This window comes from Balaenoptera borealis, assembly GCF_965194805.1.
Source record: "Balaenoptera borealis genome assembly, chromosome: 17".
NCBI lineage: Eukaryota > Metazoa > Chordata > Mammalia > Artiodactyla > Balaenopteridae > Balaenoptera > Balaenoptera borealis.
This window is the reverse complement of record NC_138876.1, coordinates 70,655,680-70,672,601: the sequence shown is the minus strand read 5'-3', so window position 1 is coordinate 70,672,601 and position 16,922 is coordinate 70,655,680. Positions and strand designations below refer to the sequence as shown.

Genomic DNA, 16,922 nt, shown 5'->3' with positions numbered 1-16,922 from the left:
AATTTTTCTGTTAGTAGTGCTTGCACTGCAAACCACAGAACCTCAAAGGGCCTTGAGAGGCAACTCACTTTGGGGCAATGCCCTGATGGGTGAAGACCGGAGACGCGTCTACATAAAGCAGTGATTATTGATCATGCAATTGAAAGATTGAGAAGTGTTCAAAACTTAATACATACATTATTCACTTGGTTATCTATCCTTATTTTGAAAAACATTTTCCATTACATTTCCTTGACAAACTTACGACAAACGTTTAGTATTTATCATTGTTTTCCCTGGGTAATAAGCAAAAGAAAGAAGCCAAGCAAGAACCACAGTTGAGTTTTTTATAAGCTATGGGGTACTGAAACTGCATCTTTTATTTGGTAAATAAAATTTTAATTTTTAGGGAAAATTCTACCTAATACTGCAATACAAACTACGAGGTCTCCAGGCAAAGATTATACATTTTATATTTATAGTTCAACTGATACACTTTGTAATTTTACTGTAGTTCTTTAACCTCTGAATACTAGTCGCCTACCTATTTTCTGTCCTTTTCTGCTCTCCGCACCCCACAAGCTACAAGTAAGCAGTAATGACACACCGTGGTCAGAAAGCAAACTGTGGAATAAGGTAGACGGGTTGGAAGTCCTTCTCGGCCACTTGGCTGTTGGTGCCTTAAGTTAACTTCTCCAAGCTTTACCTGGCCCACGGGTCAGAGGGACACACACGTGGACAGAGCATGTGGCTTGGGATGGCTATCTGTGGGGCACCGAGTAGCATTACATGGCCTCTACAGGGTCCCAAACACCACCATGGCCTGTTGTGTCAAAATTCAGGCCACTGGACTAGGCATTTTTAAACCTATTCAGGGATCACAGTAACCCGTTTCCATTTACGTGGGCTGAAAGTTGCTACATTTTTTAAAGAGTGAAATGTGTATTTCTGAAAACTAAAAATATATATATATATGTAATATATATATACACACACACACACACACACACACACACACACACACACACACACACACAGCTCTACATTTATATTTTATCTTTATTTCTACTGGCTTAAAAGTCTTAAATGAGTTTATGGCCCATTCACTAGATGCTCTGGGTCGCATGGAACCAATCAAAATGCCAAAGGAATGGCTGAAGCCTGGAGCACAGGCCTGGGGCCCAGACGCAGCTGTGGCTGGGGGCGGATGGAGAGAGGGCTGGTCAGCAGTTTTGAAAATGGGGCAGAAGAGACTTCAGGGGGCAGGATGGGAGTTGACCATGTGCGGGAACCCAAGTCGCTTGTCAAGGCGTCTTTAGGGTTCCTCCCCTACTGAACCCCCACAGAATCACTGACTGGAGAGCAAAGCGGGGTGAGGAGGGAGCAGAGGGGGCCAGGGAGGTGCGAGCAGCAGGGGCCGCAGCCCGGATGCCAGTGAGGCGCGGGGTGCCGCACTTACCCTACGGTCGCTGATCTTCAGGACTTTAGTTAGAAACAAAAGCAGTAAGTTAGTCCAGGCTTCCCGATGACTTTCCGATGTTAGGGTAAGGAAGTAACTCAGGGCTTCGCTGCAGACACTGGAACAGAAAAGGTTCCCTGTCACATGTGCTTGCACACCTGCTGGTATGACATTCACAGAGAACAACTGAGACGAGGAGGGCAGTGGCTCTTAGGAACCTGCCAGACTCCATGTGTTTACATTAACTGGAGTGTCAACATAAACATTTATACGTTTTCCAAATAAAGATATAAGAAGAAGCCACTGCAGCTTACCAGGCAATGTACATTTTCCAAGTTTCGTTGAAGGCAACGCCACTGTGCGGGAGCACACACAGGGCCTGGCATCAGGAGACCTGGGCTGACCCCTTCCCTCCCGCACTGTGACCGGGACGCTTCGGGGCCCTAACAGTCTCATCAACAAGATGGGGAAACAGAGCCCAGGTGACAGCTTGGCGTTCTAAAATGAATTTAATTGGTCTCTGAGAACGTCTATTCCCCCAAGAAGACACAAAAATACAATGTAGGGGCTTCCCTGGTGGCGCAGTGGTTAAGAGTCCGCCTGCCAATGCAAAGGACACGGGTTTGAGCCCTGGTCCCAGAAGACCCCACATGCTGCAGAGCAACTAAGCCCGCGAGCCACAACTACTGAGCCTGCGCTCTAGAGTCCGTGTGCCACAACTACTGAGCCCGTGTGCCACAACTCCTGAAGCCTGTGAGTCTAGAGTCCGAGCGCCGCAGCAGGAGAAGCCACCGCAATGAGAAGCCCGCACACCACAACGAAGAGTAGCCCCCGCTCGCCGCAACTAGAGAAAGCCTGTGTGCAGCAACAAAGATCCAACACCAAAAAAAAAAAAAAAAAAAAAAAAAAGATCCAACACAGCCAAAAAATAAATAAATAAATAAATAAAAACACAATGTAAACAGCAGTATTCTTTCTGAATGGCATGTTTCATTCTTAGCGTGAATTTAAATTTTAAAGGACAGAATCTTAAGTTGTCATGAAGTAAAAATGGAGTGCAAACAAAACAAAACACCAATAGCAACTCCACACACTTTTTCAAACTAAATGCAGGCAGGCAGGTTTTCACTTTCACAGATGGATTGGTTTGTAAAAATGGAGCTATCTATGGCATGAAAAAAAGTCTGAAAATTATAACATTTGAAAATTTTAAGACATAGAACTTGCTCCTTTGTCCTGTAGCAGCAAAAATAGACGTAATTTGCTTGCATCTCACCAACTGTGTGAGAGAGCACGTTCGTCTGTAAGAGTGTGTTTAAGTTCCACAATCTCCTCCTCAGGCCCCAAGGTATCCGCGTGGCCGGGCAGGGCTGTGGACTCGGTGTTGTGTGTCCATCCCCATCCCCGCCCCACACACCCCGCGCGGCCCTTCCCGCTCTGAACCGAGCCGCACGGGCCGAAGGCAGAAACCCAGCCCTGAGTCTTACTTTAAAAGCCTCTGCTGGACCTCCTCCCAGGCGCTGGCCCGGCTCTCGTCCGTGTACATCCGGAAGAGAATGCGCAGCCCGCAGGCCAGGCTGCTCGTCTCCTGCTTCAGGAGGTTGGGTTTGGATTTGCCCTTGAAGCCTGCAGAAGGGGAAGGGCCGCGTTAGCGGGAGGAGAGGCATCTCACGTGGAGGCAAAACTGCCTGCGTGGAGCCCGTGTGCGTCCAGCCGTGGCGCCCGGGCCTCGCGCCCTCCACGGGGACAGGGTCACACGGAGAAGGCGCTGGAACCTGTGCGGGGAGGGGGGGAGGTGCCTAGTCGGGTATTTTTGCGTTTAGAACTCCCTCCCCTCAAGCTGGGGACCCGAGATACAGAACAGCTTTGCCTGGGAAGGCGCAACTCTTCAAAGGAGACGCACTTCGGGTCCCGGCTGCCTGCACAGGCCACACTCCCGCAATGGGGAGAATGGGCCAAAGGTGAGCAGCCCGAGGAGGGGGGAGGGGGAGGAGGGCCTGGGGAAGTGAAGAGCCTGGTGACCTTGGCAGGAACAGTCCCAGCTGAACGGTGGCCACAACTTGGGTTGAATAAAGGGCAAAAGGTAAGTACAGACTACTCCTTACAGAAGTGAGGTTGTGAACGGGAGAGAATGAACAAAGCCTGAGTGGGTTTAATGAGGAGCTAAAGAGACACTGGGGATAAAATAAATCACACAAATGTAAGGCTGTCAGAAGAGTCTGTTGTCTAAGGAAGGGCAGCTTCCTTCTTTTTTCTGCCTGTTCGCAGCCTCTCACTCTCTGGCACCGTTTTGCACCTAATAGGCACCAAGTAACTATTTCTTAAATAAAAAATTAACCATGTCAGTAAAATTATTATAAAGCTTGTTTTTTACTTAAATTTTCCAACTTGTTCAAAAACAAATCTACCCCCCACTTCAAAGCCCTGCACTTCCCTTCTGAGGTCTGGCCTCAGGAAAGGGCAGCTTGTAGCATGCAGCCGGTGTCGACAGGAAGGCCCAGACTGGGTGAACAAGATGAAAGGCAATTTGAAAGTCAGTCAAATAACAGTGTGACTAAACACGGGGGAGACCAATCTACCCAGGCAGCTATCTGACTTTTTATAAACCAGAGAAAGGCCTGTGGTACGGCGGCGGGGTTCACTGGGCAGGCGGGGGGCCCCCACCCACAGCTTACCCGCCTTCCACAGAGCCGTCCTCTGGTCATTGTTGGAGTTAAATGCTTTTGCAAATCTGTGTGACTCCAACAAGCAGTCCAGCAGCTTGAAGAGTTGTTGCGATGTTAGAAAGCGATACATTCCTTGGTCCTGAGTATCAACTCGAACGTCAAAGTCCACGGCGTCTCTCTTCGGGAAACAAACCACCGCAGCACACGCACCCAGTCACAGAGGTCAGTGAATTTAGAACTCAGGGCTCCCCAAAGACCCGTTTTATGAGCAAGCCACAGAAGTTAATCTGTGCTGCCTCAACAGAAAAGGTCCACCCTTTGCTACTAAACTTCCAGAAGCTTCCTTCTGTGCATCCTAGTCGCCTCCAATGTCTTCAGCTCCCTCCCCACGGTTCCTGACCCCAGAGCTCTGCACCCACCAGACCCCGGCCTCTCCCCCGTTCCCGCTCCCCGCCCTCCCCACGTCCTCGCTTCTCTTCGCCGGTTTGAGGCCATGGACTGTTAAGTATAAATATTCTCGTGCATGACCCCTCACCTCCTCTTTTTAGCAACTGGCTGGCAAAACGGCCTACTACGTTGTACCGCGCAATACACACGACTGGAGAAGAACGGGCTTTCTCTTTAAATCCAGGGGCTCTGGGTGCTGCCCTGAAACACCTCCACGCCCTCCTAGCCCACTCTGCTGGACGCCTCACTCGCGGTTTTCTTTCTCTCCTCAAGGACCTAAAACTTTCTTCCCAACCTCACCTGGTGGATGACTTTGCTTCCTAGCTCAGTGAGAAAACAGAAGAATCTCCCACAGACTCCGGCCACCAGACAGACCAACCTGCCGAGACTTTCTAACCCACCTGCTTCGCGTGCCCTCCTGTTACCATCGCGAGCTGTCTGTGCTTCTATTCCAGGTGCCCCCAGGGCTCTGCGCTAGGTGCCCCTCCATTCGCTCTGAAAGACGCTCTAGCAACTGCCCCTCCCTCTTCTGCACTGTTTCTCTCTCTCCCGGATGAGAGTTTTCCGGGCTGCCATACTGCCAACCTCAATGACAAAACAAAGCGAGCCCTTCTCTTGAGCCCCCTCATCCGCCCCCAGCTATTAGCCCATTTCTCCGTACCCTGTCTTAACAGCGGAACTCCTTGACAGACTTACGGATATCTGCCGTCTGCAATTCTTCTCTTGTACCCATTTTAATAATGCTTTTGTATCAACATTACAATTAAACACAAGGTCAAGGTCAACCAAAGTCCACCAAATTGCTGGAGCAATTCTCTAGGGCAACTGTCGGGCGGCTTCTCGCCTGCCCTGCGGAACATCCGACAGGGCTGACCACACCCTGCTTCTCAGGGCACCCCCCCTCCCCACCCCCATCTGGCTTGCAGGGCAGCGCTGTCTCCCAGTCTCCCCCTGCCTCCCTGGCTCTTGTCCTCAGGCAAGAGGACAAGAACCTGCCTCATCACCTGGAGCTCTGAACCACGGAGGCCCCCAGGCTCGGTCCCTGACCCTCCTCCCAGCGCTGTCCACGCCGTCAGTCCCACGGTTTAAAATGACAGCTGTGTGGCGATGCTCTCTAGCTTGACCTCTGCTCTGAAGCCCAGACTGTGGCGCTAACTCCCCATTCAACAAAAAGCAGTGGCCCTCGCACCCGCTCACCTGCGCTGCGGCTAAGTTTTCCGCGTCCTCCTTCTTACTTGTGGCGGGGAAGAACACGATGCTGTCGATGGTCTGGATGAGTTCCAGCTGCACAACACATTTAATCAACAGGGCGGCAAACAATTTTTGTTCTGGAAATTCTGTGAGGAAACCCACCCCAATGCACATGCAAACAAAAATTATTTTGAATCCTTTATAATTTCTATGACATTACAATGCTAAGGAAACATTAACACGTATGAAGGTAACCTGCACACATCACACTGAGGATAGCCTGCTTCTGCACATAAGCACTACTCAGTAAAAGCTTCATTTAATTGATATTTAGAAAAGCCTTAGAAAATTACCTTTTTAAGCAAACAAAAATATTCAAAATGACTTGGAACAGTGAATATGTTCAAGAAGGTTCCACTACAAATTTTAAGATAAGACTTAGATTATTCCTCAATAAAATGTATCAAATGGGTTAAAAACTATAATTTTAATATCATTTACTGCAAACCCAAGTTTGACCTTTAACTATAGGTAATATAAAAACCTCAACCAGAAGAAGACAACGGGAGCTAGATCTATAAGGCAGGAAGTGAGGGGCAGACGAGAATTCTGACCACTGGGACGATACTGTGGGTCAACCAGAGCACATGTGTTCTTTGGATCCAGGTGGGTAGCTGTAGCCGAAATGACCCCATGTTTCCAAAGGGATTCATAAGCACAGACGTCTATGAAGAGTTCCGCTAAGTGCGTGACCATAAAAGTAACCACACTGGAAGCAACCGGTGCTCAGGCACTGCGTCCCTCTGGCCTGAACGACCGCGCTCGACGGGCCGTTTCCTTCAGGAGAGACATGTTCACGGAAGGGTTTCCGCTTCACCGGCCATCGGGTAAGCACACGTAGAAATAAATGCAAGGTTCAGAACGACGACTCAACAACGGAGGAGCTGCAAGACCTGGCAGCGCTGGCCCGGCCCCAGGGTCGGTTCTCAGGGTGGCTCTTCAGGACTTGCACAAGGGCCCACGGTGAGGGCGCTGCCTGTTGATCGGCCTCAGGGCAACGGCTCCAGCGCTGGATGACTTGACAGTCCTTCAGTTTTTTTCCACTTTGCTATTATTACAAACTGCTTTTTCTGGCACCAATTTCAAGAAGTTAGTTTTTTTGTTTTGTTTTGTTTTTGGCCGTCAGGATCTTAATTTCCCGACCACGGACTGAACCTGGGCCACGGCAGTGAAAGCGCCGAGTCCTAACCACTGGACTCACCAGGGAATTACCCAATTTCTACAAGTTAAATTCAGGTTTTAGGGATTCTGGGGAGATAGCAAAACAACTTGCTTAAATTTATTCTTATTTAGGTCATAACGACTCCTTTCCAGATAGTTTTCAGAAATGCTGATGTACTGAACATTTAGCTCTTAGTACTAGATCTCAAGTCAAAAAACATAAGAAATCCAAGACACCCCCAGTCCCATGGCTGTCTCTTCCTAGCCCTGCCTCAGTCAGGTCGCAAGAGCACTCCCAGTTCCGGGGGCAGGGCGTCCTGGCAGCACCCCCGGACTAGCGGGGACGGCTCGGGAGGGGCTGGCGCCGAAGGAGACGCGTTCTCATCACCTCCAGTGTCGGCTGTACGGGCGTTCAGAGCTGTCGGCCGGGGAGCTGAGGGCCCTCCATGCCTCCCGGGGTCCTTTCAGAACCGCAGGAGGAACCTGGTCTCATCAGCAACGACCAGCTGCATGTTCGGGGGACAGTACCTACTTGAACAAATGTCGTTCACAAGGGTTGACAGTGCCAAGGGTCATATTAGGCGACCGTTTCCCTGGGTCACCAAAGGACGGGGCAAAGCTGAGCAAGGATGAACAGGGGGGCCGGCGGGCACTGGGGTGGAGCCCAGCTGGGGCAGCGGCGGTTTCCGCGTGTGAGGAAGGAACGAGGCCGCTGCCCCTGGCGCAGGGCCAAGTGCTCAGGCCGCGCTGAGCCTCCTCTGGGCACGGGGTCGCCGCGACGCCTCCCCACGGGCACGGCAACCACACCTGTCCCCTGAGCGAAGGGAAGGGCTCGCGGGACACAGTGAACTCTTCCTCAAGGACCCTGAGCGGGTGGCACAAGGACGGCAATGCGAGCCCTCAGGCCAGAAGGGCAGGGGAGCAGCGCTCTGCGCTCCGTTCAAGGGAAGCTCCCAGATCAGGCAGGTAAAAACCTGCCGACTGCGTCCTTCCCTTACAAAGCCAAGTATATGTAAGTTCAGTCTTGGGGCCGAGGGAGAGCGAAGCCGTGCCCTCACGGCACCCTCCAGGGCAGACCGAAGCTGTGCGGGGCGCTAACAGCTGCGCTGCGGAGCCCAGGAATGAAAAACGAAAACAGGCCGCTCATCGCCACCTATCTCCCTTCTGAGAAGCAAGACACAGTGACTGAAGCGGGAGGCTCCTTTCAGGGAGGACACCAAATCTGTCGTCCCTCAAAAACAAATGTAAACACCTAGGATTAATAAAAATTCCCTGAAAAAAATTAAGTGAAAAGGGATCGATTACCTAAATGTAAGAGCTACAAGTATAAGACTCTTAGAGAAAGCCCTGGGGAAAATCTCTATGACCTTAGCTTTGGCTATGGATTCCTAAGTATGACACCAAAAGCATGAGCAACAACAGATAAACTGAACTTCATCAAAATTTAAACTTCTGTACATCATAGAATTATTATCAAGTAAAAAGATGACCTTCAGAATGGGAGAAAATAAATATTTGCAAATCATGTTTCTGACATGGGTGTAGCATCCAGAGTATGTAAGAAACTCTTAACAACAACAAAAAAACAACCCAATTAAAAATAAGCAAAGGACATGAATAAGTATTTCTCCAAAGAAGATATGCAAATGGCCAATAAGCACATGAAAAAATACTCAACATCATTAATCCTTAGGGAAATGTAGAGTAAAACCACAATGAGACAACACTTTATACCCACTAGAATGGCTATTATTAAAAAGAAAAAGAAAACAGAAATGTCTGTGAGGAAATGTCTGTGGGGATGTGGAAAAAATGGAATTGCTGGTAGGAATACAAAATGGTGCAGCCACTGCAGAACACATTTTAGGGGCTCCTCACAGAATTATCTTATGACCCAGCAAGTCCGCTCCTATGTATACACCCAAAAGAATTAAAAACAGGTAATCAAACAACACTTGTACGCAGACATTCACAGTAGCATTATTCATTATTACTAAAAGGTGCGACAAACCCAAATGTCCACCAGCAGATAAAAGGATAAACAAAATGTGGTATATCCATACAAAGGACAATTAGCTATAAAAAGGAATGAACTACTGACCCATTTTACACTGTGGATATACCTTGAAAACATTATACTAAATAAAAGCCAGACATAAAGTGTCACATTGTATGATTCCATTCATATGAAATGTGCAGAATGTACAAATCCATAGACACAGAAAGCAGACGGGAGGTGGCTAGGGGCTGGGGAGGAGGAGAAGAGGCAGCAACAGGACAACGGTTACGGGGTTTCCTTTTGGGGTGAACGTTTTGGAACCAGGTAGAAGTGGGGACTGCACAACATGGGGAATGCACCAAATGCCACCAAACTGTTCACTTTAAAAAAAAAACGGTTACTTTTGTTATGTGAATTTCACCTCAATTTTAAAAAGCAATTAAAGTTGTCCTGTTTTCCTCTAGGGAGGAGGTCCTCTTTCCTCTGTGAACCAATTTAGTAAAAAAAACAGGAGGGATTCCCCTTCTTTGTGAAAAGAACTGAAGAAGGTGAGGGGAGGGGCAGAGGAGACGTGGGCTGCGGGCAGCAGAGGGCTTGCTCCTCGATGCCCTGGCCACCCCCTCTCTCCTCTCAAGACCCACGTGCTTCAAACAAACACCAGCTGAAAGCACTACAGAAAAAAACTGGTCTTGTAGGTGTCGGCAGAGTTCCTGACCATCTGCCGGGGGATGTCCAAGTTGGAGCAAACACAGTAAGCAAGTGACCACACAATTACAGTATGTGTTTGTAAATAAAAGTGAAAGCAAAACTTTCATATCTTGCCTACATAAAACAAAATACACAATTTATTTTTATTAAGAGAAATAACTCACTTGCTGTGGGTTTAATTTTGCTGACTTCTTCATTCACAGTAGAGACAGAAGCCAATGGAGCTTGCTGTCTATTATCTGCAGATCTTGGCTGAATAGAATCATGAATATCTACAGATTTCTGTGATATTGTGTCCTAATAAAATAAAAAAATTCATTTTAAGTACAATGAATAAAAGCTTAACGATGAAAACAGTTTCTATTACACTGTTTTTTAAAAAGTTACGTTGTGTCCCTATGAAAATCACATTGTACACACTGCAATTATGGACATAATGGGTAAATTATTTAATATTACCTGCTCATGGATAAGAGCTGATAATCTTTTAGAGAAAAGCTTCCTTTCTGACCCTCCCTGAGATCAGGTCTGACACCACCCAAGAGCAACAGACAGAAATGCTAATAAGCTTCACTATGTGGAAAAACTTGTCAGCAATACCCATGAATTGTCATGAAATCGAAACAGGAACACACATGGTGGGCAGGGCTTTCTGCAAGCTTTGTGTAGGCTGAGCCCAGGAAAGCTTTGTAGGGGTGCATTTAGGGAAGGATGTTCTGTCACCCAAGAACCCAGCAACCAGAAAGGTCAGTGAGAAGGTGACCAACTAGGAGAGCAGTGCGTGAAGACAAGCTGATGTTCAAGTCCAACAGAGCCACTCCCGCTATGCGTAGCCTTTGGGGAAGCAATGAATCTTCCTGAGCTGAGGTTTTTTCTGACCTGAAATCTGAAGATGGAGATGACACTTTCCTTGCAGGTTGTTAAGGATTTGGCAGTAAATCCTTAATACTTAACAATCCTTTGACACTAGAGGTGTCAGACGATATATGGTAGCTGACATTACTACTCTTTTAGCTTTACTTGGTTCCAGCAGGAGACAAGATGCAGAGCCAGGGCAGCTGCAGCTCCCGGATGGAGCCAAGGAAGAGACTGCGAGCAGCCTCGAGGGGCACCACCGGGCCCACCGCATCGGCCCAGCAGCCGGCAGAGTCGCCGAGCGCGCACCCTGGCACACGCTGTTCTAACGACTTCATGTGCAGCACCAGATCTAATTCCCACCACAAGACTCACTTTAAATGAGGTTAAGTAACTTGCTAAGGCTGCAGAGCTAGTCGGTGCAGAGCCATGATTTGACTTGGGGTCTGGCATCACAGCCCACCCTGCAAACTACTACACTATACAGCAGAGGGAGCAAAAACAAAAGCCCACAGAGCAAGCAGGGAGTGGGCCAAATTTAAGAAAAACAAAAATGAGAGCAAGCTCGTCCTGGGCTGGAAACAGGACATCACAAGCGGTGGAGTCTGTGATGAACGAACAACTCCAGCGGATCAGGGTCATGGAGCGATGCGGGCCCGATGTGCCGGATGTCACAGTTCTCAAGACACGTTCAGAGTGGTGCTCTTCTGTGAGACCTAAGTTTTAGCCACTGACAATTAGTTAAGAAATGAAAAAGCTGTGGGGGACAGATCAGGTCAGTGGGCATAGATTTGCTACCTCTGGCTTCCTGGGTTTAAAATTCAATAACATTAGTGGGAGAACAGCAGAAATCTGAATAAAGCCAGATTATAGTATTGTTTCAATAGTAATTCCCTATTTTGTTAACTGCACCGTGACTATATATATTTATTTATTTTATGGAAAACACACTAAAAATTTTAGGGAAAAAAGGGTGTGTTATTTTCAAATTATTTTCAAAGAATCCAGAAAAATGTATGTAGGGAGGTGGGGGAGTGAGAGAAGAAGAGGGAGGGTGGAAATAATAAAGCAAACATAGTACAGTGATAACACTTCGGGAAACCTGGTGTGATGGTCAGTTTTATCCGTCAATTTGGCCGGGCTATAGTGACCAGTTATTCAATTAAACACTATTCCAAGTGTCGCTGTGAAGGTATTTTGTAGATGTGGTGAACATTCACAGTTATGACTGTAAGTAAAGGAGATTATCCTCAATAATATGGGTCAAGCCTCATCCCATGAGTTCAAAGGCCTTAAGGGCAAAACTGAGATTTCCCTGAAGAAGTTCTGCCTGCGGGCTACGGCTGCCCAAGAGTTTCCAGCCTGCCCACCTGCCCTGCACATTTCAACCTTGCCAGCCCTCACAACTGCTTAAGCCAATTCCTTGAAATTAGGGGAAAAAATATATAGGGATACATATACATACATATATTATACACACACACACACACACGTATAGATAAATATGGACACACACAGGTGTAGGTTATCTCCTATTGGCTCCATTTCTCTGGAACTGGAGAACACTGACTGATATAGATTTTGGTACCATGAAGTGGGTGCGGCCATAACAAAGACCTAAAAATGTGGAAGTGGTTTTGGAATTGGGTAATGGCAGAGGCTAGAAGAGTTTTGAGGCGTACAATAGAAAAAAACCTCAACTGACCTGAAGAGACTGTTGGTAGAAATATGGATGTTAAACTCAGTTCTGGTGAGGATTCAGAAGGAAGTGAAATGCCTGGTAGAGCAAGCTTCTATCATCCTAAAGAATATATATATACACACACACACACACACACACACACACAGAAACACACACACACACATATATGGTCATGACTAGAATGTTGATAGAAATATGAACATTAAAGGTGCTTCTGGGGCTTCCCTGGTGGCGCAGTGGTTAAGAATCTGCCTCCCAATGCAGGGGACACGGGTTCGAGCCCTGGTCCGGGAAGATCCCACATGCTGCAGAGCAACTAAGCCTGTGAACCACAGCTACTAAGCCTGCGTCCTAGAACCCGTGAGCCACAACTACTGAGCCTGTGCACCATAACTACTGAAGCCCACGCGCCTAGAGCCTGTGCTCCGCGACAAGAGAAGCCAGTGCGATAAGAAACCCGCGCACCGCAATGAAGAGTAGCCCCCACTCGCCGCAACTAGAGAAAGCCCGCGCGCAGCAACGAAGACCCAATGCAGCCAAAATAAATAAATAAATAAATAACTTTGAGAAAAAAAAAAAAAGGTGTTCCCGGTGAGATCTCAGAAGGAAATCAGGAACGTGTTATTGGCTACTGGAAGGATGGTGATCCTTGTTATAAGTTGCAGAAACCTTGGCTGAACTGTGTTGTACTACTGGGTGGAAAGTGGAACTTGTAAGTGCGGAATGATTAAGAGGGCAAAGCTGAAGCCCCAGAGGGAGAAGCCATGGGCCCAGAGGGTAGGGCAGGGTACCGAGCTACAGAAATTATCCTCAGGCCTTGAAACTTAATGAGTTTGTCCTCCTGGGTTTTGAACTTGATTAGGACCAGTGACCCTTTTCCTCCTTCCATGCTTCCCTTTTGGAATGAGGATGTTTACCCTATGCTTGCCCACCACTGTATTTTGCAGCAGTTAATCTGTTCTACAGGTTCACAGGTCCACAAATAGAGAGAAATTTTGCTCCAGAAGAGACCACATACCTGATTTAGATGACTTAGATGATGAGATTTGGGACTTTTGATAAGATGATATTTACATGACATTTTGGACTTGGTGTTGACGCTACACTAAGTTGAGACTCCGGGGATGTTGGGATGGCATAAATGACTTCGCCCGAAAGACAGACATGAATTTTGGGGCACCAGAGGGTAGATAATGGGTTAAACAGTGGCCCCAAAAAGGTAAGTCCAAGTCCTAACCTTTGGTACTTGTGAAGGCTACATGGACACAGAGTCTTTCAGGTTAAGGATCTTGAGACGAGACCATATTCTGAATTTGGGGAGGACCCTACATCTAATGACTAGTGTCCTTAAAGGAGGAAGGAGGGAGACATTTGGCTTTACACAGCTACGTTAAGATGGAGGCAGAGAATGGAGGGATGTGTGTACAAGCCAAGGAACGCCAGGGGCTGTCAGCAGCCACTAGAAGCTAGAGGAAGCAAAGAAGGATTCTCCCTTAACACCCTGGGAGGGAATGTGGCCTTGCTGATGCCTTGACTTTGGACCTCTGGCCTCCAGAGCCGTGACAGAATAAATTTCTGTTGTTTTAAGCCACTAAGTTTGTCGTAATTTGTTACGGCAGATCTAGGAAACAAATAAGTTGCGTGAAGCGTCTATCAGAATTCTTTAATCTGCTTTTGTAACTTTTCTCTAAGGTGAAATTATATCAAAGTTGAAAGTTTAAATAAAATAACATCCGATAATATCTTCAGCTTGGTATGTAAATCCTTATGTAAACTGGTACCTGCCTCTTGTGCTCTCAAAATCATTTTACTCTGTCTCAAGACCATCTATATTTTACGACATCTTTTTAAAAGAGCTGGGCTCATATAAAAGAATCTGCCCCATGGTAGAATACTTACCACAAATAGTTAAGTAATTTAATATATGCTTTATTTGTTAAAACTTACCAGCTGTTTTTCACTCACAGGAGACGGAGGTGTGGGAGCAGCTTCTCCAGAAGCAGGACGCCAGGTCAAGAGCCTTTAAAACACCAAAATCATACCAGTCACTGAGAGTGTGAACCACACCGCATCCAACATGTTTTGAAACGAAACGAGCTGGGAAGCAAGTTCAAGGTGTCCTACAAATGATCCGGGTGCCAACAAGTCATTTAGCAAGGCTATGTCTTAGTTTCCCAATCAGTAAAAACTCCACTACAATTCAATTCCAAACTTATCCCTTAGAAAAAGATGATAATTAACCGTAAAATACAATATTTACAATATTGTAATACAAAATACAATAAATTTTCCTTAGATTATTACATTTACAGTAACTAAAACAAATGCTGAGATTTTCTTTTTTTCAATTCAGAACCACTGCTTCATTTAATCTGGATGAATAAAATCTTATTAAATCATTTCATTATGACTCCAATTTTAAATGATCAGACTAAAAGTTTGGGTATATAAAAAATTTAATTCATGTATTTATTACGGTTTTATAGGAGTCTGATTTGCAATAAACACAAATTCAAAGAACACTGAGATATTTTAAAAAGGATTTCTGTTACGAGAAATCACTAATTACTATCAAAACTTTTATGTCCATCATTCAATATACAAATATAAAGTTGTATAAAATCTTCTTACGCATGTGGAATTGTGGTTTTGAAGATGTCCAGTGTGCAGTTACAAGTTTTATCCCAGATTTCTAGGGTAAATTTTTCACCATTCAGAATAACAACATTCTCTAAGCAGTTTGTACCAGATCGTGCTAACTGCTCATTGTCTAGAAAAGAAAAGAGCAATTCACTTGTGTATTACCAGGGTCACATTTAACACTTTGTGTCACTTATCTGGTACAGACCTACCTTGCTGCACACACCAGTAGAGCTGGGCAAAAATGTCATCCAGAAGTACATCACTGAGTACTTCTAAATACTGGGTGAACACATCGCAGATCGCATAAAGCGCATGATTACATGTCGTCGTCATCCACTCCGCTTTCTACAGGGGAGACAGTCATTAAGTGAAGGTCGGGCCATTCATCAACTACTAGAATTTCAAAGAAATATGTTTGCATATTTAAAACGTAAGCCTGTAGGTTCCTTTCAGAGCACTGAACTCCTTGAATATGACATTCACCTCAACTTTATATCTGATCTTCTCTTCATTATCCCATAACCATCTGCATATAAAATAACTATTTTCTGCACTGTTTTATTAAAAAAAACCACCACTGCATTGTCTGGCTATTAACGCTATGACTTTTCAAACAACAGACACTAATAACAAGTTGGTCTTGCTCCAGAATATGATAGAACATGGAAGAAAAACAGAGGAAGGCAATGATAAGAATTTACCCAAGTGGGTTAGCATAGGTTTAAAATAAAATGGGTGTAAGTAGGGGACTTCCCTGGTGGCACAGTGGTTAAGAATACGCCTGCCAGGGCTTCCCTGGTGGCGCAGTGGTTAAGAATACGCCTGCCAGGGCTTCCCTGGTGGCGCAGTGGTTGAGAATCTGCCTGCTAATGCAGGGGACACGGGTTCAAGCCCTGGTCTGGGGGGATCCCACATGCCGCGGAGCAACTGGGCCCGAGAACCACAACTACTGAGCCTGCATGTCTGGAGCCTGTGCCCCACAGCGGGAGGGGCCGCGATAGTGAAAGGCCCGCACACCACGATGAAGAGTGGCCCCCGCTTGCCGCAACTAGAGAAAGCCCTTGCGCGAAACGAAGACCCAACACAGCCATAAATAAATAAATAAATAAAGTAGCTATTAATTAAAGAAACAAAAAACAAGAATCCGTCTGCCAATGCAGGGGACACAGGTTCGAGCCCTGGTCCAGGAAGATCCCACATGCTGCGGAGCAAGTAAGCCCATGCGCCACAACTACTGAGCCTGTGTTCTAGAGCCCGTGAGCCACAACGACTGAGCCTGCGCTCTAGAGCCCGCGAGCCACAATTACTGAGCCCGCACATCACAACTACTGAAGCCCACGCGCCTAGAGCTGGTGCTCCACAACAAGGGAAGCCACCGCAATGAGAAGCCCGCGCACCGCAACGAGGAGCAGTCCCCACTCGCCACAACTAGAGAAAGCCCGCGCAGCAACAAAGACCCAACACAGCCCCCCAAAAAGGGGGGGGAGTGTAAGTAATTTCTTTATTTTTCTCAAATGGACTAATCTGGACTAATTTTTATACATGGTTTTGTGCCAGGGCATAAACATATGTCTACTTAGTCCACTTTATAAAATGTTTTAAGAGTCTACCTGTAGATCTAAAATAAAATTTTGCGCAGGTCAGAGAGGTCCCCAATTTTGCATTTAATACAGTATATGGGACAAAACACGAAGACCTGATGTTCTTTCCCACACTTACTGGAACACATACTGTAACTGGTCTGTAGTAAAAGACTTTGAAATAAATAGATAAATAAACAAACGCGCATTCCTTATTCAATTCAGAATAAGAAGCCCCATGAATACTAAGGAGAGCTCTGATGTTTTACTTGTGACAACATTAAAATGAGGAAAAGACACTGGAAGTTCAACAAAAACACTGAAAAAAAAACTCAATTCATTAACTCACTTCTATCCCCAAACTGCATTGTTTATAAAGACTTACTACTATATTATAATGCCTTACAGAAAAAATTTCTAGGATTTTTTTCTGTTCACTGTGCTTAATTTGAAATACTAAAATGTTATTAGG

The 16,922-nt window shown here is 46.3% G+C and overlaps 1 protein-coding gene across 3 annotated transcripts in view; it reads right to left on the bottom strand.

Moving 5' to 3' along the window:
- Positions 1-16,922, bottom strand: part of ARFGEF1 (ARF guanine nucleotide exchange factor 1) — a 142,701-nt gene that overhangs the window by 1,497 nt on the left and 124,282 nt on the right. Inside the window, exons 31-38 of one of the 3 annotated variants that reach the window (XM_082363363.1) lie at positions 15,080-15,215; positions 14,859-14,997; positions 14,175-14,247; positions 9,835-9,967; positions 5,749-5,888; positions 4,114-4,282; positions 2,926-3,064; positions 1,439-1,556 (exon numbers count right to left, since the gene is read on the bottom strand). In XM_082363363.1, coding sequence (XP_082219489.1) covers positions 1,439-1,556; positions 2,926-3,064; positions 4,114-4,282; positions 5,749-5,888; positions 9,835-9,967; positions 14,175-14,247; positions 14,859-14,997; positions 15,080-15,215 — 1,047 coding nt within the window. Of the gene's footprint in view, positions 1-1,438; positions 1,557-2,925; positions 3,065-4,113; positions 4,283-5,748; positions 5,889-9,834; positions 9,968-14,174; positions 14,248-14,858; positions 14,998-15,079; positions 15,216-16,922 lie in introns of those variants that run through there. The other 2 variants (XM_082363364.1, XR_014236374.1) reach the window with 2 other exon arrangements.